Source organism: Aspergillus piperis, assembly GCF_003184755.1.
Source record: "Aspergillus piperis CBS 112811 unplaced genomic scaffold BO85scaffold_2, whole genome shotgun sequence".
Classification (NCBI taxonomy): domain Eukaryota; kingdom Fungi; phylum Ascomycota; class Eurotiomycetes; order Eurotiales; family Aspergillaceae; genus Aspergillus; species Aspergillus piperis.
In genome coordinates, this window is record NW_020291592.1 from 1,625,350 (window position 1) to 1,645,894 (window position 20,545).

The following is a 20,545-nucleotide window of genomic DNA, read 5'->3' on the forward strand; positions in this document are numbered from 1 at the left end:
GACTGATTGATAAGTGGGATGATTGATCCATAGTATCTAGTAGTCATACTAGTCATTTAATTCATCTTACCTTTTTACTTTTCTCTCGCGTACTCCACCCTGCCAACTGAAACCCCCAAAGGGCCTCCAGCCCAGGGTATATAGAACCCCCAACGTAGAACCTTCCCCCCTTCCCTATTTCTCTTTCCTTCTTTGTCCGAGCAAATCCCCTCCCTCTCGTCCTTCATCGTCCGCCCTTTCATCCCGGACAGGACAGACAGACAAGACAAGATGGCCTTCCCCAGCCGTCTTCTCCCCTGGCTCGCCGCCACCATCTTCTTCTTCATCGCCCAATGCCAGGCCAAAACCGTGACCTATGACTGGAATGTCACTTGGGTGACCGCCAACCCAGACGGCCTGGCCGATCGCCAAGTCGTCGGCATCAACAATGAATGGCCCCTGCCCATCATCGAGGTCGACAAGGGCGACCGCATCGTAGTGAACATGCACAATGGACTCGGCGACAAGAGCGCTTCAATCCATTTCCACGGCATGTACCAAACCAACACCACGGAAATGGACGGCCCATCCATGTTGACTCAATGTCCTGTGCCGCCGGGCAGCTCCATCACGTACAACTTCACCGTCAACCAGAACGGCACGTACTGGTACCACTGCCACACCGACTACTGCTACCCAGACGGTTACCGCCAGGCCCTCATCGTGCACGACAACTCCTCCTACTTCGCCGACAAGTACGACGAGGACCTCACCATCACCATGACAGACTGGTACCACGAACTGACCGAGACCATTGCCCCGACCTTCATCACTGTCGAGAACCCCACCGGCGCTGAGCCCATCCCGGACTCCTTCCTCTTCAACGACACCCTCAACAGCAAAATCCCCGTTGAAGCAGGAAAAACCTACCTCTTCCGTTTCATCAACATCGGCGCCTTCGTCGCCCAGTACATCTACATAGAAGACCACACCATGCGCATCGTCGAAGTCGACGGCATCTACACCGACGAGGCCGAAGCAGACATCCTCTACATCTCCGCCGCACAGCGCTACACCGTCCTGGTGACAATGAAGAACTCCACGGAGAAGAACTACCCCATCGTCATGGTCGCCGACTCCCAACTGCTCGACACCATCCCCTCAGACCTGCAACTCAACCAGACCAACTGGCTCGAGTACAACTCCAGCGCCCCGTTCGAGCAAGCCGTCATGACCGTCTCCGACTGCTCAGATCTCAACCCCTACGACGACATGGCCCTTGTCCCCCATGATAGAATGCCCCTTCTCGAGAACCCTGACGTCTCCCTCGATCTCACTGTCACCATGCAAAACCTCGACGACGGCGCCGACTACGCCTTCCTCAACGACATCTCCTACACCGCTCCCAAAGTCCCCGCCTTGTACACCGTCATGTCCGCGGGTGACCAGGCCACAGACGCCACTGTCTACGGCGACTACACGCACTCCGTCGTGCTGGAGAGGGACCAAATCGTCGAGATCATTCTCAACAACGGCGACACGGGTACCCACCCATTCCATCTTCACGGTCATGCTTTCCAGATGATCGATCGGTACCCGCCGTATGGACCTCATTTCTATGACTACGCCGACGGCGACCCGATCACCTACAATGCCTCGAACCACACTGCGTTCCCGGAGTACCCGCCCCGCAGAGATACCTTTGTGCTTCCGCCCCAGGGTTACTTCGTTGTGCGCTTCAAGGCCGATAACCCCGGTGTGTGGTTCTTCCATTGCCATATTGACTGGCACTTGGCGCAGGGTCTGGCTATGGTGTTCATTGAGGCCCCCTTGGCCATTCAGTCTAGCGTTACTATCCCCCAGCAGCATTATGAGGTTTGTGAGGCGGCGGGTATCGCTACGGCGGGTAATGCCGCCGGTAATACCGAGGATTATACCGATCTTACGGGCCAGAATAAGCAGGTTGCGTGGTTGCCTGGTGGTTTCACGGCTAGGGGTATTGTGGCTCTGGTGTTCTCGTGTGTGAGTGCTTTCTTGGGTATGGGCATGATTGCTTTCTATGGATTGTCGGATATTAAGAAGGGTGGAGGTCAGGTGCAGAATAGGAGGGAGGAGGTGAGAGAGCATGAGGATTAGTTGTTTTACTTTTATTTTTCTGTTTTGTTTGGATAAGGGGGTTTGAAGAAGATGCTCTGGTTTGCATCAGATACCCGATGATATAGATAGGATATAAAAGTATGTAATGTATTAGAAGTGTAAGGACTCTTGTTTATCGTCATCCTCGTAACTCGCAAATCCCACAAGACGCATAGAATCATTATAAGATGGAAAGGGTTATCCAGGTTCCGCACATGGCGGGATAGCGGTATGCATGGCCAGCATGGATTGTACCAATATAAGGAAGTCGGACTGCCTCCCCCACTCCTATGCCATCGATAGAAGCCAGCTGACGATATACTCATTGCCGTGTCTTGTAGTAGGTGGTCTGGCCAACCCTTACTGCCCGGTTTGATTTGTCTTTCTGGGAAAAGTGGACTCCTGGGCTACTAGATTGCCCGGCAATTCACCTAATGGTAACCGAGATGTTGGTTTTTGTCTTGCCCGAAATATTTCCCGTCTGCTGCCAGAGTTTTTTGGAGGCGACTCAAAGTCAATGATCACGAGGCCGCCAGTCTCTTCGTTCCAAAGTATATTGCGCCATTCTGGATCGCTATGAATGACACCGCAAGCACTGATCTGTTCCAAGACCTCATTGCGCTGCTCTCGGTAAGAAGGGGCAGTCTGCTCAGTCATAACCTTGTTCGCTCTAATACCTGCCCAGCTTAAAACAAGCATATGTGCCATCAACTGGCCGTGGTACCAGTACCGAACGCGCGGAGCGAAATCCCCCACGCATACTGGAACATGTGTGCCTTGAAGAGAGCGGAGATGATGGTAGGCTTTGACTTCTTGCCCGAGGCTTGGAAGCTGTTCGGCGCTAGTGGCCTTGAGAACCACAGTGTATCCATGGGATAATAAGGTGGCTTTCAAGAGGAAACCAGTCCTACCGACGATGTGTAGCTGCTCGAAACCAATTTCCCGATCGCGCGATAATTGATCAGACAGAAGACGCGTCAAATCACGAGCGTTGATCTTGTGGACTAGATGTCCGTGTCTTTGGACGTTCGGACATTGAGGATCCAGAGGGCCTTTCTTAGCCAAACCACGCAGGCATTTCATCGTGCAATACTGGTCTTGAATCGCGTTCTTTGGATTTTCGGCTCCTTTCGGCCTGCACCCGCTAGCTTCCTGGGATTCTCGCCCTCGTCCTCGTCGTCGTCCCCGCCCCCGCCCCCGCCCTCGGTCGCCTCGAGCCCTTCTAGAGGCATTATTAGGCGGCGGAGAAGGGGAAGGCGGGCTTGAAGAAGCTCCTGCTTCGTCTCCATGCCCATCCTTATCGCCAGTTCCTTGGCTTTTCCGTGACGGCTGGAAGTCAGGCTGACAACACCGTCGTAGCATATACGGAGACCGATCCACGGGTTTCCACGACGGGGGCTTATATACGGAAGACGGCGGCTCTTTGCGGACCGATTGCGGTATCTGTTTCAAAATATCCAGGTATTCGACTTCCCACGTGTCCAAATTGTCGGCTGCATTGTACCACGCCTGAGATGGACGATCAGCTTGCACGGCGTTGAGCATGAAGGCCAGAACCTGAGCAACTGCTGTTCGGTGTGGACGAAGCTCATCCCCGTCAGTGACATCCCGGTTGGGGACGAGCAAATAGTATTGCACAACCGAAGGATCTTCGGTGATCCGAAGGCAAATGAAGGCCTCCCCGGTGCAGATATAGCCGTGTTGGACTCCCACGTCTAGCATGTATGAGAAAAGCTGGGTGATTACTGCTGCCACGAGCCGAGTAGCATGGTATTCGAAGCTATCTCCATCCGTGTTAATGACATCTTTCTCCAAGTCCATCTCGTGGAGGCCGGCGAGTATTTCAGCCAGCGACAGCTTATGTGGAGCTTTGTGTTCGACAGCATACACGGGAACTCGTTGATCGTCTGATATTACATGGACGCAGAACTGGTCAGCACGACGGTTGCGTCGTCTCCGATGGATCGGCCGCTGTGCACTTCGTGCTCTGCCTCGGGTAGAAGGTACGTGTTGTACCGATTCTGCTATTCGGAGCTGTTGCATTGACGTTTCGAGTGGAGAGGTCATGTCATCGGCATTGTTATTGTCCTTGAAACTAAGATGTCCATGGAGTTTGAAGCGCCGACGAAGTCTGTCGTTTTTGTGTATCTCTTTCAGAACTGAATTTACGAATCTATCCACAGTGTCGCGTTGGAAGTATTGAAGATGAAGTTCGGACCTTATTGGTAGAATATCTTGCCGGATGAGATCCAGTTGACCCTTGGTCGCGAAAGCGCGATGCGTGGCAAAACCGGGGCCTTCTTTATCGAATGCTTCCCAGATGGCCACCTGAGAGGCAGGAAACCCTTCCCAAGGTACTAAGCGTTTAGGCCGTATTCTACTGACAGGATTTGTTGGGCCATCCTGAGTTGTTAAAGTTGCATCTGCCTCGACACGTATAGCAAGAGAAAGCTCATGGCATCTTCGAGAAGACCAAGAAGGGTGCTTGGTTCGACTCGCTGCTCTGCCTGGCGGAGTCTTTCCAACAATGTGTTCAAATCATGCTCCATGGCGCGAGCAAGAGAAGGTAATGGTATGTTGGTTGTGAATAGTCGTAGTAGTAATTATCCCTTCCGGGGCCGACAAGAACTTGCGGTACTGCTGACTAATTGTTGATAACGTAGAACGTGGGCGTGTGAAAGGAAGAAACAAACAACTGTTTCAGTCCACTTACAACCTGCAGTATGAGAGAGAAAAGCCAGAGAGGGCAGCACAAGTGATTGTCATTATCCTCTGGAGATGAGATGGAGTGGGTTAGTTATAGTAAGAACAAAGTCTCCACCTGGGGGGCTCAGGTTCTTTTCTAGGAGACCGCTTTCCCCGCTCTGCTGTGAACCTCTAGACTATATTACCCTTACTCACAACAGTGTGAATGTTGGGATATTCATCAATCATAGATCACTTCTCCATCATCTTCATTGGGGTTATAGACGCAGCAGACTGTTCCCAAGACTCATGTGGCCAGATAATCTAGTCGTCATCCAAATTGGGCACAGAATGCATTTCTTTTCACTCTGATGTTTTGCGTATCACTGGAATCACTATCTTACACTTCATATAACAGTTCCCGATCGTCAGAAGGAAATGGAGCCCTCGATGGGTGAGTAAACAATCTACATAACTCTTGCTATAGGACATGGCTGTGTACTCGATGAGTTGCTGGACCCTAATATGTACCGTGGGACTTTTACTTCAATTGAGGATTGCTGATCTCTTTCAGGGGAGATAACAGCAGGCCAAGGGACAGAAGTCTGACAAACCACTTCACTGTTTTTTGATGGACTTGTGGAGTAAGATATATATACCAGTATCATAGTAGGTTATCTCGGCTGTTCCCATGGCTATGGGATCGCGTAGATAGTAGAGTTGCATACTGCCAGCCAGACTCGAGTCTAATATGAGGCTTTAAATTACTCCGCTAAGATCACGCCATTAATGGCGGACTGCTGCCTACGGGCAGCCATATCAGGTCTACAGGTAGTACCACAGCATAAGGAATATCTTCTTATATAGAGTGTAGTGATGAGAAGAGAGTCCAGAACAATCAGACCGGCCTCGCCTTATCTTCATCTATTCCGCATACCCCATTCACGCCAGCACCTTTCTATAAACCGAACCACATTTTCCCCTTTTCCTTGCCCTCCTCCATTCTTTTCGTTTTCCGAAACAAGACCGACGGGTCCGTCTGCCCATTGCATGCCGAGATTTGAGACCCACGAAATCGAGCACGATAGAGAGATTTGGGATAAAGCAAGACGTTAAAGAACAGAGAGGCAAGGAAAAGAGACAGCGACGCCAAGCGGAGAATATTATCAAGAACGAGAAGTAGTAGTTTAGTAGTGAGAAGCAATAACACACAGGTTAAGTGTAAGGGAATAAAAGCAAGTAGATAAAGCCAAAAAGGAAACGGAAAGGAAAGAGGAAGAGAGAGAGCGGCTACTCTTCGGGTATATCAGAGAAGAGACCTATTCGCAGACGGTGCGACTAATCACAGCAGTTAGCAAGTGACTCACCAACCACATAAAGCAAGGACAGCAACATACAAACGGCAATTTCGGGATGACAACTCCCAGGGTTGCAAGGAAATTGATGGTGAAATACGTCAAGTCGTAGTGGGTATAATGTGTGCTGAGGAGGAAGAGACAAATGGGTACGCAGAGGAGGAACTTCTTCGTGGGGGTATACTGGTCTCCATTGTCGATCTGCTCCCACATGTTGAGGTTGTCGTACGCGCCGGCGTTGAATTCAAATGGGATGCCCCGCACCCAGTGGAACATGAGGAAAGAACCGAACATGTAGCTGATGTTGGTGAGCGTCCATGAGGTCTCCTGCGAGACGCCGGGAATGATGTCGAACAAGATCTTGAGGGCGATGATGAGAACGAAGTGAATGGTCCAGGCTCCTAGAAGGTAGTACAAAGTGGTCAGCCACTGGGGGTGTCATGGAAGTCATGGGGACATATGCTGGTGACAAGTCCCCGCCGGAACTCGAACCCCTCCTCCTGCAGCGACGGAGTGGTGATGATTGGGGGGGGAAATGGTGGAGATGGAGGTGGCCACTACTCACCCTTGGCGTTGACCCAGTTCGCATTCAAATTGGGCAGGGCAGCCTGGTCGCTGGTGTGCTCAATGGACTCGGGAGGCTCTTGGTAGATGATGCTACTCGACCGTCTCCTCCGTCCAGCTTTGCCCTGGGCCATGGTGGTGTCCGGGGTCAACCGGCGCGACGCAGCGTCGACGTCCGGGGGGAAGGAGATGGCACGGGGAACGATTAGGGAAGACACTTTGGCGGTATTGATCGGAGATCGAGCGAAGAGAAAGGGAGAATCAAGTGACAGGAATGAAGAAGAAATGGTCGTGAGAGAATGGCAGAGTGGTAAAAAGGACGCCGCGGGCGAGAGAACGAGAGAGCAAGCTGGCTGGAATACCGAGAGACTGGAGTGACTTCGACTGGGAGGCGATCTTGAAGACGATCGGCGGCGGTGTTGGTCACGGGAGCAGGTCTCCGTATTACCGGAACAGGGGGTAAATTACCGCCGGGCCAAAGAATGAAGTTTGGACCCTAAGATAATATAATATCACGAAAGAAAAAGCGAGTGGATGTCTTGCAGGATGAGAAAGGGAATAGAAAAAAAAGCTCAAACGAAAGGCAATGGAAGAGAAGAAAGAAAAAAAGTCAAAAAGAAAAAAAAAAAATAAATAAAAGAAGCCAGCAGTCCGACATCCCGAGGGGCAGCCGAGCAGATCCTCAACTTCAAACTAATTGTCGGCGTGGCTAAGAATAGCCGGGACGCTTGCTGCATCCCATCGTTCTAGATAGAGTCTAGACCACACCATCGCTGCACCAACCAAATGCCATTCCTGTCTGGGTTGATTCGAGACCTCAATTAATGATTATATTGCTATCTATGCTATCTATGAAGGGTTTTCTCCTATTCCATATTCCCTTTATTGGTTATCACGAACATATGAAATTTCACTGGGAGTGTCTGACTCAGGATGAGACTCAAGTGGATAAAGGCAATATACGATCCTTTCGTTGTTAGCATCTACCAAGAAAAATACTACGGTAAGTACTGGCTGAGAGCTTCTACTTAGGTTCGTCTAGTGTCCACACCAATTAGCTGCAGTGACCATATATCTACTGCTGAACAGCTTCAGAAGCCGGTAGCAACCATCTCAGTCTCAATGACTGAATCCTCCGTTTTGCTATCATCCAATAAGATGATAAACCATCTAATTGAATTGTCCACGTCCTGACAATCACTCATAAAATATTCCGACTCCGGTAATCCCGGAGCAGAAAAGCAAATGGATCTCTTGGAAACTGAGAAGGTCGCGATTATCGGATCGTTTTGCACTAATCACATGGCATTTGTCGCTTTAATCCAGGGTTTCCCTTAAATAATGCAATAGCTGATCCCCTAAGATCCTCTCGGTGATCATATCTGAGTTACCAACGCATCTCTAGGATTTCTGATAGGCCATCTCTCGTTGAGGGGACCCATATGGATTGGATATATCCAGCACAGCCATCCTTTACTCGCGTCATGACGAAGATCAACAACAATCAGCAATTCGTAGGATTCCTAGGAATAGGCCGGCCCGTCTCCAAGATCGAAATATCTCGACAAAAGCCACAATATGTGCCCCTTCCAGACACTGCAGCTCATTACGTAGTTTGCCTCCCAATCCTCTCCACCATCAACTTGTATCAGACAGCCATAAGTCTAAAACAATGAACGTCAGAAGCAATAACAATGATGATGGATGTGATGCTGATACTTCGTTCGTGACGATACAATACCTGCACATGGCACAAGTGGCTCCTACCACCCGCCGTAAAATTCTCTCCGCGAAATCTGAAGGTAAATCCGAAACGAATCTTGCAGCAGCAAGCAAACGCCCTCAACTTCCTGCTCCTTCCCCCTTCCATTCCCGTTCTCTCCCAGGATGCCCGATTCTCCATCCGACGACAACGATTCCAGAACCGCCGCAGTCGGCCCCCGCGCTCAGACAACCGGCTCCCGCCACTCCTCGCGTCAGAGCTCCCACGATCCCAACCTGAACCCGCGGAAAAGGCGTCGCCGCAGTCGCTCCGCCGACGTTCGCAATGTCCGCGACTTTGTCCCTCAAGGCGCTACCTTTAGTGCAGCGGGACTTGGTGTTGATGTAGACGCTACCTCGTCTTCCGGTTCCGACAGTGACGACGGGTCGTCCGACGGTGGTGATGATGATGATGATGATGCGCAGACCGAGTCCGCGCCCGCGCCGCCGGCGAGCTGGAATAAAGGCAGCAAGAGTGCGATTCGGACATCACTCCGCAGTCGCGCGAAGCCAGAGGAGAGCAAACCTACGTCACAGTTTGACTCTGTCAATGACAAATTCTGGCGCAGTCGCAGTGAATCTGTCTCGTCCCAAGGCGAAAACGAACCGGAAGCATCAAAGCCCGCCCAAGTCGATGGTATTGAAGAGGGTGAAGTGAATGAGGAAGAAACCTCAGACGAGTCCAGTCAGATGCAGCTTTCCGGCGACTCGGATGACTCAGAGTCTTTGGGATCGGAAGCAGACGATTCAATCTTGCTGAATATCGGGTCACGGAACGGTCAGAGTCTCGGTCAGGACCAGGATGGCTTAATCACCCCAGACGGCGACGACGACTACGACCCCGAGGCATTACCAGTATCCAACGGAACATCTACCAACGGACAGACCTCCACAAACCAATCCAAGGAGGACGCGCTCCTCCGCTTCTCGAAGAAATACCCGACCGCTCCCTCAACCCTCGCCGACCTCGACCGCGAAGACATGGACATTCAAGCGAAATACCGCTTCTACGACCGCGACGTCAACGCCATCGACCTCCAACTCCCCATCGCCTGCACAGAATGTCTACTCGAGGGCCACCTCGCAGAAGTCTGCCCGTCCCGAGAGGTAACGCTCACCCCTCCCACCACCATTACCACCACCAACTAACTAACCAACCAACCATATAGTGCATACACTGCGGCGCCTGGAACCAGCACCAAAGCAGCTTCTGCCCGACCTGGCGCCGATGCCAACGGTGTCGCGCGCGCGGCCACGACGAAGACAACTGCCCATCGGCACTGAAAGGCTCCTCCAGCGAATTCCCCTGCGAACTATGCGGCTCGACCACACACATCGAAGAAGACTGCGACCTGATGTGGAAGCTCACTACTACCCGCCCGGACTCCGAACCCGTCCTCGTCTCCCTCTCCTGCGCCCACTGCACCAGCAACCGCCACCTGATCGGCGACTGTCCCTCCCTCCCATCCACCCGAACCCTACTCTCCTCATCCTGGACCGTCCGCGGCATCGACCCTAACATGATCACCAACATCAACTCCGTCGTCAATCATAGACGGAACAACAACAACAATAACAGCAGTAATAATGGTAATAACCGAGGAGGTCTCAAGATCCGCGGCCGCGCCGACCACCGCCCGCCTTCCTCCGATAGCGACGACATGATGGCTCATCGACGTGCGCCTGTGCATCGCGGCGGCCGCGGCAATATTCGCATTGGAAGCGGGATCGGCAGAGGGAATAAGAACATCTCGGGTGGTAATGGGTATCGCGATAGATCTGATTTCGGCCCGTCGAGACAGCGCTCGATGTCGCCGAATCCTCGTTCCATGCGCGGGAGAGGTGGGAAGGATAGTTGGCAGGGCGGTGGTGGACGGGGGAAGTCGTCCGGTGGCGGTGGTGGTGGTGGTAGTCGGCCGCCGTCGAGAGGTGGAAATCCCGGTCGTGGAGGAGGTCGTGGTGGGAAGAGAGGTGGCGGCGGTGGGGATGCGTATCGACCGTTACCAAGTGCGGCGAAAAAAGCCTGGGATAAGTATCGGTTGTGATGGAGTGGGTTCTTATCGTTAGGAACAGGTTCGTTGACGCTGGCGTTTCCTGTGTGTGTGTATATATACCCCGAGGGTGGAACGATTGATGTTGCATGTTTCAAAAGTTGTGTGTGTGTTAGATCATAGCTCATAGCTTAGAGCTCATTATATGTACAGATGAGATGATACTGTAGATATCCAACGTGATGTGTACAGGATGACAGGACAGTAGTAGTCTATACGCCATTCTCCACGGCATTATCCGTAGACGTAGGGGTCTTCTCACCCCCGCGATGTCCCACAAACCCTTCATCTAAGATGCGAATCAACTCATCTAGTCTCTCGATACAGAGATCTGTATGCGCATGGTCCTTCAAATGTCCGTTATGGTCGTTGAGCAAGAGCACGGTCGCTGCGCCGGCGGTATGTCCGGCTGTCATGTCGTCGAGACTATCACCAACCTGTACACAGAATAGCAAGAATTAGTCTGACATCTTCGACCTCAAGAGCTGAAAAAAGATGGAATGGAATTACCATAATCAACCCCCCCGCCATCCCTCCCTCATCCTGCACCCCCCACTCCCTGGCAATATGCAATATCCCTGCTGGATCGGGCTTGGGCAACAAGCCCGGTGTTTCCCGTGTCACGATCGGGAGGAAGACGTGTGCGGGGAGATGGTTGTTGAGGAGGTTGAGGACGGGGGCTCTACACCACATGCTTATTAGTATCATATGGTTCTTTTATTGCATATCACAAACAATTTCTAGGGAGGGAGGTATACTCAAAATTCCTCGTACACAAAGCCCTCTTCACCCCCCTCTCTTCTAAGAAATCCATCAATTCGACTAAACCCGGTTGAGGCTGCTGGGATTCCATGGCGGTGCGCTCAATGGCTTTGATTTTGTTTGTGGCTTCGAGGCGCGATTCGGGGGTGGGGAGACGGCTGATGTGGTGTAGGATGTCGACTTTGGGGGGGATGTTGAGAGCTTGTCTAGATTATTGGTTTGTTGGTAATGGGTTGGATTGTAGTGTAGGGGTGGGGTATTGGGAAGTACCGCATTTCGGAGAACATGTGGTTTTGGGGGAGGCTGTATACAATTATGTTCAGTTATTGTTGGAAATGGTAGCTAAGAGGGTAATGGGTATAGGTATAGGTATAGGTATACCATAATGTGCCGTCAACGTCAAAGACGATTCCGCGGAGTGGGGGTGCGGAGGAGGAAGAAGCAGAAGAGGGGAGGAGAGGAGCGAATCGCCGTTGACGGAGAGGATAATTGTTCAAGGAAGCCATGAGGGAGCGGGAAATGCGTAGGGCTGGATTAGAGATGGACATTGACAGGATTTCAAGGCAAGGAGGGAGGAAGAAAAGAAGCAGAGGAATGTAGAGTGGAGAAGTGACGTTGAAGAAGGAAGTGGTTTGATGGGCTGATAAGATGGAGTGGAGACTGGCATGCGGAGTTAAGTAGGGTTTCCTTAATTACTAGTTTCGGTTCTATACTTCATGCTACTATAGACTCCCATTCCATACTGCAATACTTCTGAACTGCATCATATCTGCACCATTTGCATCAGAATAATTTTCACAAGAGATTGTCAAGGTTTAACGGTTGCACCTTCCTCTGCACCATCAACTTCTCCTTCCACACTCATATCTCCGAGTCTGACACCTCACAATGATCTATCTCTGCTTCTCCCCTGCAGTCCTCATCCTTTTTTTTTTTTCACCCTGCATCCAGTATAAATCTTCCTGCCGGTCACCATGTCAGCCAAGAAACACCATCCAGCTCCTCGCGATCCTATCCTCAATGCCATCAATATCCGCACCGTGCTCGCCCTCCTCGGCACTCTCCTCATCATCAAGCTCCTGAACCTGCTGGCACGTCTCACGGGGGTACGACGCACCTCGCCCCGATATCCCTACAGCTACGTCGGTCAAGCCATCAGTCGCAAAGAGCAACGCGTTATCCAGATCCTGCTTGAAATCATCCCCGAGAGCAGCACCTCGGTGAACACCAGTCTACCCTCCAACGCAGGCTTCTCCAGCACCGACGATAGACCCACCACGGCCGACAGTGTCCCCTCCTCCAGTCTGGTCATCCCTCTCATGCCGGTGCCGTCGCGGGTCGTTCAACTGTCTCACAGCGCGCCTACCCGGAGCTTGGAGCTCGCGATTGCCGATAGAGACCGAGGGTTTGACGACCATACGAGCACGCGCGCGAGCGTGCACTTCCTGGGCCACCAGCCGCTTCCTAGTGACTCGGTTTACTCGTCGATTGTCCGGAGGAGTCTGTCGATTAGTGATCCGAATTCCAACTGTTCGAGTCCGCAGCAGGGTATGCTTCCCGGGGTGCGGTTCTCGGGGTTCATGTCGGATAGGTTGCGGTTTAGTATTCTGAGTCGGCCGTGGTCGATGGATAGTGTGTTGGCGGATGAGTCGCAGCCTGAGCAGGTTACGTTGGATATGGCACAGTTGCAGCAGACGCGCACGGCAGACAGCTATCCGGGACCGTTTCCCATCAGTGATGGATTGGAGCCGAGCTCGTTAGCCACGGCGCAGTGTGCCAACAATGGGGCCAGCGAGGCCACGGCGGTGCGGACCTCGGTGAGGCCGTTTACCGATGTGTAGCAAGCAGCTTTGGGGGAGGGATGGAAATGCAAGATGTTATTCCTCGATGGAGCTATCTGGAGCAGAAGATGCAAGTGCAGGTGCAGATGCAGAAGCAGAAGCGCCAAAAAAAGACCATGCAGTATGTACTGTGTAATGCAAGTATGTAATCCAATCCAAATAATCAATCAATCATGCACATTCCTCCTCATGAATCGCATGGTCCAAATACCCCATAGCCCGAACAAAGATCTTCGCACTATCCAACACCCGTTTCTTGCAATCCCCAACCGTATCCATTCCCATGAACGCCCCATACGCCCGATCAAACTCGGTATGTTTAAGAGCCTTCCAAATACCATGCACATCATCCGGCGGCAGAGGAATCTATCCCCAGAAATCCCAAAAATCAGCACCCCATTAGCAACCCCCCACGGAAAGAGAGGAAAAGATAGAGGAAGACGTACCATATTCGGATAACTCCACATAAACGTATACGACGCCGTGCCCTCCCTCCTGCCTCTGTCCCCATAATCCCCAACCCCACTAGGAATCGTCCCAATAGTATCAGCAAAGAACATGACCTTTTCATCCTTCCACCACAGCACCGAACTGCCCGGGAAATGACCACCTGTTTTAACTCCTATCACCCCGCTGCCGGGGAGGACTTCTACCTCTTGTCCTTCCCAGAATATCTGCCTCTGCTTTCCAGAATCATCTTTTTCTTCTTCACGCATAACCCACTCCCTATCCTCCGCGGACAAATACACCGGACAGTTAAACGCCTCGGCCCAGACTAAATGCGTGGCGTAGTAGTGCGGATGGGAGATGATGATTGCGGAGATACCGCCTAGGGCGTTGATGTTGGTGATGGTGTCGGTGTCGAGGTAGGGGATGCAGTCCCAGAGGATGTTGCCATGGGGGGTGAGGAGGAGGAAGGCGCGTTGGCCGATGCAGTGTTTCGGGGTGGTGTGGAGGGTGTAGATCTTGTTGTTGGAGGAGTTGGGATGATGGGAGGGTAGCGGGGAGAGAATGTTCTTTAGGGGTGGTTCGTGGGTGGGGGCGCGCAGGGCTCGGAGGGTTGTGTAGTCTTGTCTGTTGGTTTTTGTGTATGGTAGGGTTAGTATGTGGTTTGGTAATTTTATGGGTGGTGGTGGTGGTGGTGGTGAGTATGGATGTGTATAGGGGATAGAGTGGGGGTTGTAGTATAGTCAAGAATGGGGGAGTAGGGATATACCCAGTTGGAGGGAGATATTGACGGGGATCATCGCAAATCGGACATGGAGTTGGCGGCGTGGGAGTTGAGAACTGGGTGCCGCAGGTGGTGCAGATGGGGAGGTCGAGGGGGTCAACAGTAGTAGTATCACTAGTCATGACGAATAATAATATTGTATCTGTATCTGGTTTTGAGTTATTTGGCACAATGTAGAGATACAAAATCGAAACACCCATCAAATGGGAGATATTCACTGCTTAAATGTATGGAAGAACATCAGCTGTTCTCCGCATTGACCCCGCATGTACTGGAGCCATGGATCGCCGAGCTGAACCTCAGCTGAGCTGCTGCTGGTCTGCAGCTGAACTGATAAGCTGCAAACCAGGGCTCGACTTGGGCACAATGATGTCAACACTATCTGAATCTTAAAGGAAAAGAAAAAAATGTGGAAACTTTTGTATTCCATCCATCGCATGGCATACAGCCCATCCATTATGCACTAATCGAGAAAAATATGCTGCAAGAAGGGAATCATATAGCACAAAAATGCAGAAGTCGGTACAAAAGTAGCAATACTAGTCGACACATCCCCCCTTTCCGCCCATACAACCATCCATTTCATGCACGCTTGCTATTGCTGCGCGGGTCATAAGTCGTGAACATAACAAATCGTATAACAGGTCCAAATCGAAAGAAAAAAATGACGAGAGGAGAAGAAAATAATATTGGGTATCAAACGTCTGTCGCGTCAATAGTCATGGTCGGCATCCACCTGCTCCGGACTGGCGCGATACTGGCTTCGCTGCCGCCGTGCAGGGCTGAACTGGCTGCCCGACGTTAGGGGACGAGGCCCCGTGGGTTTCCGGGGAGGCGGTGTGCTACGGGGAGAGCGCATGATCGAACTCTACAGAGATATGGTCAGCATCATGCGAATAAAACGTCCCTTCCGGGTATGATCACTAACCCGCGAAGCAACTCGTTCCATGTACGATCGCTCATCGTCTTCCTTGACTTTGGGCGGCCGCTCCGGGATCAGTGGCCCCTCATCCTTGATCTTAGGCGGACGAGGAGGCCCCGTGTGCCGCGAGCTCGCTTCCGAGTAGCCCGCGTCTGAGATGGGCGAAAGACGACTGGCGCCGCTGTAGCGCGGGTTGGCGTTCACGCCAGACAAGCTGGGGTTGGATCCCCACTGGTCCGAAGGTGCGCCCGCCGGCACGCCGTAGACCTGCGCTTGCGTTTCCAGCTGGTTTTGGTATCGTCCAGACGGGCCCTGGCGAGGCTGGGGATGGTGAAGATCGAGACTGCCCCGGTGAGCCCGGTACTTCGGCGCCTCCGACGCTTGTCCCGATGCTTGAGACGGAACCAGAGGGGACGGCGGCCGATTCTCCTGCTGCGGGTCCTCCAGAGTGTACGTCGAGCGCAGTCGGTCTTCGCCCTGGGGATCATAGTAGTCCGGCTTGTATGGTCCTGGTGCAGCCTCGGATCCAGAGCGCGAGGTATCGAAAGACGCTCTCTCCTTGCTGCGGCCAGGCTGAATACTGTTGCGGATGTTGTCTCCCATCGAAGACGCCGTGGTCTTGGACCAACGGGAGATCTTGGGGAAGAATGAAGAGCTGCTCGATTTGTGCTTCTTGGCCTTCTCCGTCGTCTTCGGAGTCGCCTCGTTACTGAGGGCACCCGAAGCCATAGGCTCACGAGGGGGTGTTGACACAGGAGCGGAGCCAGCCCGGCCCTGACGGTTGTTGGCCGTCTCCTGCGAAGGCATGGTTGGGCTCTGGAACTCCGCCTGCTCATCTATGTCTTCATCCAGTTCCGGCACCGTACTGACGCGGTTTTCCATGCCCCTCCGCAGTCCATTACCCACGAGTGGTTCCAGAACAGGCTGGGAAGAGGTGGAAAGGTACTCCGACTGGTTTCCGGGCGACGAAGTCCCAGCATGGCCCTCCGGCTCATAGCCCTCCGGATCCACACTGGCCGCTCGGTTGCCTCCCCGCATGTACCGGTCATCCTGGCCGTAGCGTAGAGCTTCGACTTCATCAAGGAGCTGTTCCAACATATCCTCAATTCGGGTGAGGTCGTTGGAGTTCTTGAGGCTCAGGCCTTTGAGTGCTCGCTTGAAGATATTCTTCCGCTTCGAACGCAAGTCATCTCCATCGTCAATAGGCACCTGACGAGCACTACGCGTACTGGCCGGCTGAGGGCGTGGCCCACCAAGAGCTCGATAGGTCCGCTCGTGCTGTCGGTCACTAGCTTCCATGAGCATTCCGTCCTGTAGAGCAATGAACTTCTTCATCTCCTCGAATGAGTTGCGCATTTCCGCGGCGCTTCGAACAAGAGTCACGAGAATCTCCGTATCCCTGGCATTCCGTTGGGCATCGCGAACCGTGAGCTGTTCGAATAAGTCAGCAGTGATACCTTCAAACAAGATGACATGTTTACTAACATGGTCCATGAGTGCAACAATGTCCTTGGACTGAATCCGATCAATTCCTTTCCCAGTTGCACTGTCATACAGAGGGGAGCCAACTCCTTGAGAGTAGCCACTCAATTGCCGCTGGTGACCAGGCATAAAGTGGTCTTCCCCACCAAGGGGACTGTCAAACAAACCCATTCCATTTGTGTCGATTCCAGCAATACCCTTGCTGAGTGGCTCGGGGGTTTCAACACTCGGGGAGCGAGGGTTCGCGGCCGAGACATACCCTTCGTCTTTGGCACCAAGCGGTGTGCCGAGCATCTGGCCTCCGTGGTACTGCTGATCATAGTAGTCGTTCGCACCGTAGTCATCCTCCGGGTAATAGTCCTGGCCATAGTGGGAGGGCTCAACTGACCCCAAGCCCAGGCCAGCACCCGCACCAGCTCCAGTCTTGTCAAAGAGGGGCGACGGAGCGTCTTTGGAAGGGGTGCGGTTGAACGACCAGCTGTTTTCGTGGGCCGCGGGACCTTGAATGATGGAAGGATTGGTATTGATTTCCGATTCTGAATCAGGGCTCCGGTCGTCTTCATGCGGCATTGGGCTGCTGTCGAGGTCGCCAGCGAACAAAGGAGCCGGCTCGTTCTGGTAGTGGTCGTCCAGTGACTGGGTGACACTCTGGGGCGGCGACGTAGCACCCATGCGTCTAGGGAACGAGGTCGCGTCGGGGCTGGAAACCTCCTCGCGCTGCTTTAGAGGGCTTCCTCGGTGAGATTCATGCTCTGCCGGCTCATGCTGCTCATGCTGCTCCAGAGGCTCCGGCTCCCAATCCTCCTCCTCTTGCTCCGGGATACCAGCCATGGAGCGGTTCGCTCCAGACTGGCTGGACTTGGTGTCCAGGATCGTGGGTTCGAGGACAGAGGCCACCGCCGATTCAACAGCCATTGGATGTACGAATCGGGGGTTGGCAGCAAGGCCTTCAGTTACCGGTCGGCCCTGATCTTCCTGGTCGTGGTGATCAAGCTCGCTGTCATCGGTGTACCCGGTCATGCGTTTACCCACGGTGCTCTGCGTCTCAGTTTCTGCTAGCGAATGCTGGTCTTCATCATCGTCGGAATATTCCTCCCAGTGTCTTTCCTCTCTGGGGGACGGTCGGGGGGTCTCCTCGTAGCCGAGCTCGGGGCCAGGTTCCTGTCGACGGCGTAGGGACTCCGTCTGGCTCGTGATGCTGAGGCCTTCTGGACGGGTAGATCTTGCAAAATCCGTACTGGGCGCAGACGAAAGAGAGTCAATCGAGAGACGCGGCTCCAATTCTCGTTCATCTTCGGAGTAATCGTACCTATCATAATGGGTCAAGTCCCGCTTGACCGGAGATTGGCTCTCATTGCTGGCCACGCTCTGAATCGGACTAAGAGTGCGCCGACGGCTCGCCAGATCACTGTAGTCGAGGTCATGATTCTCGGAGTGGGAGTCGAGCAAATTCGCGGCAGCGGCAGCGGCGATAGCGCCTGCGGCGGCATCCCCGACGGGCGACCGACTCGAGGGGCTATGCATCGACAAGTCGTGGCTGGACAAGTTGCTGTGCTTGAGCTTCAGCTCATGCCGCACGTCCAGAGGCGTCCTATTTGGCGTGCGAGGTGCAGGTGACAGGGGTGCTGGCGAGAGAGACTGGAAAGGGGAGCCGCGGAAGCCGTCATGGAATTTGGTGTCTCCGTACGGTGCTGCTGGTTCGGCGGTCTGCTCGGAGAGAAGGGAAGCTCTGGTGAGGTCGGATTCAATCGCACTGCGCAGTGGCATGGGGGCGACATTGTGTTTCTGGAAGACTAGTTCGGTCTCGTTAATACTGCCGGTGCGGCTTCGGGCCCCACTGCTCTTTCTTCTTCCCTCGCTTTTTCCGAGGCTGGACCGTGAGTCGTGATGCTGGAGGGCTGCAGCGGTTAGGGCCGTCCCCACGAGTGCAGCTTTTTCTGCATCACGCAGTCCTTTGCTCTTTTGTCGACGGAGCTTTTCTTGCTCCGTCAACTCGGGGCGGTTAGCCCATTTGATGTAACCGAGATCCTGGCTTCTTTCGCTTCTGCCATGACTTCGTTCACTGTCCTTGCTGGATCTTCGTTCTTTCTGGGATGGGACGGAGTCGCCAGAAAGGACGATGCCTTCATCGCGACTATCCTTGTTCAGGACGACCTTGGGCTTCCGGACGTCAGGGGCGCTTGCGTGTTTGGAAAGTCGTCTGCCCAGCTCGTCCCGAGAGGGCGTGCTGGCTGATGAATGTGAGGTGTTCATGTCTCGTTCAAATTTGGACGTGTTGGTGATGACTTTCTGGTCCTTCTTAAGTTCCTTCAGCTCAGGCAGTATGAGTCTTCGGATCGCGTCTTCGACAGTTTCAAGAAGCTTTGGGTTGTTGATCGATGACTTCGAGGTGCCGGATTTGAACGAGTATTGATCACCGGATCGGCGATGCGAGGACACAGCCGAGGCGCTGAGGAGGCTGGATTCTGGACTCATCATATCGTCGGGAAGAGCCCGACGACGAGGAGACTTCGAATCCATATCTTGGAGATCACTGCCGTCTTCGAACCTACTTCTTTCGGCACGCCGGCGTTGCCTAGAGACGTCACGAGGGTCGTTGCTGAGCTTCTCTGCGACTCGATGAGCAATGCGTTCGGTGCTGAGGCTGCGACTACGTTGTCGCCGGGGGGTTTTGAGGTACTCCTTGGATTCACGTTCCAAGCTCTGACTGCGTTTTCGACGAGGACCAGATGAGGGGGCTTCCAGCATGCTATCCGCCGGCATCGACGAGATGTCGGAGGTTGGGTGGAAGTACCTGTCGCGCGACAGGGCGGAGAGCTCACTGCCTTGGTCGCGATTCATGAGCTCGATTTCTAAGGGAGAATGGCCGGGAGGCTGGTTCTCATCGGTGGCTGAATTGGAAGAACTGTCATCCACAGCCGACTCCTCCAGCGACTTGTGCTTGTGGGGCGAGCTCAGGGAGATGCGGCGGGAATAGACGGGTTTCCGATTGCCACTCGACTCGGTGATCTGAATGTGGTCCTTCTGGTCCTTGAGCTTCCGCGCGGAGGAAGGGGTGACACGGACACGGACACTGGGGCGGGAAGTGAGGGAGCCAGAACCCTTCCCGCCCTCGAAATACTCGATGAGCAGGGAGGTCTGGGAGTGCTGCGACGAGCGGGACAGTTTGGAGTCGTCCCCGCGGGAGCGATGTTTCCGACGAGTGGGGATGGTGACGGGGCTCCCGTCGTCTGGAATGGAGTATGAGGTCTTGTCTGTGCGGCGAGATATGTCAGTTGCCAGATCAGTGCCTGTGATGCTGCCGTTGGTATCGACAATGGATTCAGTGGGGGCAGGCAAGATCGGTCTGCGGGTGTCGACGCCCATGATGAAGGGAGAAGAAGAGAGCGGAGAATCCTTTCTTTTCAGCCAGACAAGACCATACTCTGTGTTTGGGCGAGTGGGAACAATAATTTTCCTTTTTTTCCCTTGTCTTGTCTTCCCTGATTTCTATTTTTCCTTTTTGCCTATTTTGGGAAGCTGGCAAAGGTTCAGGGGCAGGAAGTGTGTGTGCAGGGGGGTGAAGGAGGGTAGTTGGAAGGATTAAGGCTGGGGATTGGGTCCGACTGCTAACAGACTGAAGTGTCACTACAGATCGGACCGATCGATATGCAGCTCGGATGAGGAGAAAGGAAGCAGGCGGGTAAATTAGATGGGCAGCAAGAGAGGGACTGGAGAGGATTGGGGAGGGGGAAAGGGAAAGGGAAAGGAAGGATGACGATCAGAGCAGGTGGGGA

At 53.3% G+C, this 20,545-nt stretch overlaps 8 protein-coding genes across 8 annotated transcripts; 3 read left to right on the top strand and 5 right to left on the bottom strand.

Moving 5' to 3' along the window:
• The first annotated feature begins 123 nt into the window (after positions 1 to 123).
• Positions 124 to 2,170, top strand: fetC (putative ferrooxidoreductase Fet3). Its single transcript, XM_025664853.1, has one exon. It carries the CDS (start codon positions 271 to 273, stop codon positions 2,113 to 2,115), a length of 1,845 nt encoding a protein of 614 aa, XP_025519930.1. The 5' UTR covers positions 124 to 270; the 3' UTR covers positions 2,116 to 2,170.
• On the bottom strand, positions 2,157 to 4,664 carry BO85DRAFT_465847 (metalloprotease m41 ftsh; the record flags this gene model as incomplete). Its single annotated transcript, XM_025662092.1, has 3 exons — positions 2,157 to 2,775; positions 2,872 to 4,538; positions 4,589 to 4,664. 3 exons carry the CDS (start codon positions 4,662 to 4,664, stop codon positions 2,476 to 2,478), a joined length of 2,043 nt encoding a protein of 680 aa, XP_025519931.1. The 3' UTR covers positions 2,157 to 2,475.
• A 1,426-nt stretch (positions 4,665 to 6,090) lies between these two features.
• BO85DRAFT_474552 (ORMDL family protein) lies at positions 6,091 to 7,292 on the bottom strand (the record flags this gene model as incomplete). The annotated part of the gene is made up of 3 exons (XM_025662664.1): positions 6,721 to 7,292; positions 6,198 to 6,556; positions 6,091 to 6,138 (listed from the first exon to the last, which is right to left on the bottom strand). Exons 1-3 carry the CDS (start codon positions 6,851 to 6,853, stop codon positions 6,091 to 6,093), a joined length of 540 nt encoding a protein of 179 aa, XP_025519932.1. The 5' UTR covers positions 6,854 to 7,292.
• Positions 7,293 to 8,501: 1,209 nt separating this feature from the next.
• On the top strand, positions 8,502 to 10,634 carry BO85DRAFT_123193 (zinc knuckle domain protein). The gene is made up of 2 exons (XM_025653932.1): positions 8,502 to 9,587; positions 9,650 to 10,634. Exons 1-2 carry the CDS (start codon positions 8,607 to 8,609, stop codon positions 10,523 to 10,525), a joined length of 1,857 nt encoding a protein of 618 aa, XP_025519933.1. The 5' UTR covers positions 8,502 to 8,606; the 3' UTR covers positions 10,526 to 10,634.
• On the bottom strand, positions 10,617 to 11,921 carry BO85DRAFT_445423 (putative haloacid dehalogenase-like hydrolase). Its single transcript, XM_025659256.1, has 5 exons — positions 11,675 to 11,921; positions 11,564 to 11,596; positions 11,290 to 11,499; positions 11,042 to 11,213; positions 10,617 to 10,968 (listed from the first exon to the last, which is right to left on the bottom strand). Exons 1-5 carry the CDS (start codon positions 11,839 to 11,841, stop codon positions 10,744 to 10,746), a joined length of 807 nt encoding a protein of 268 aa, XP_025519934.1. The 5' UTR covers positions 11,842 to 11,921; the 3' UTR covers positions 10,617 to 10,743.
• A 346-nt stretch (positions 11,922 to 12,267) lies between these two features.
• Positions 12,268 to 13,134, top strand: BO85DRAFT_516563 (uncharacterized protein; the record flags this gene model as incomplete). The annotated part of the gene is made up of 1 exon (XM_025664854.1): positions 12,268 to 13,134. One exon carries the CDS (start codon positions 12,268 to 12,270, stop codon positions 13,132 to 13,134), a length of 867 nt encoding a protein of 288 aa, XP_025519935.1.
• A 171-nt stretch (positions 13,135 to 13,305) lies between these two features.
• On the bottom strand, positions 13,306 to 14,487 carry BO85DRAFT_363401 (putative metallo-beta-lactamase domain protein; the record flags this gene model as incomplete). Its single annotated transcript, XM_025655661.1, has 3 exons — positions 13,306 to 13,500; positions 13,581 to 14,208; positions 14,351 to 14,487. 3 exons carry the CDS (start codon positions 14,485 to 14,487, stop codon positions 13,306 to 13,308), a joined length of 960 nt encoding a protein of 319 aa, XP_025519936.1.
• A 334-nt stretch (positions 14,488 to 14,821) lies between these two features.
• On the bottom strand, positions 14,822 to 20,328 carry BO85DRAFT_123280 (uncharacterized protein). The gene is made up of 3 exons (XM_025653933.1): positions 16,773 to 20,328; positions 15,294 to 16,718; positions 14,822 to 15,233 (listed from the first exon to the last, which is right to left on the bottom strand). Exons 1-3 carry the CDS (start codon positions 20,133 to 20,135, stop codon positions 15,078 to 15,080), a joined length of 4,944 nt encoding a protein of 1,647 aa, XP_025519937.1. The 5' UTR covers positions 20,136 to 20,328; the 3' UTR covers positions 14,822 to 15,077.
• Positions 20,329 to 20,545: the final 217 nt, after the last annotated feature.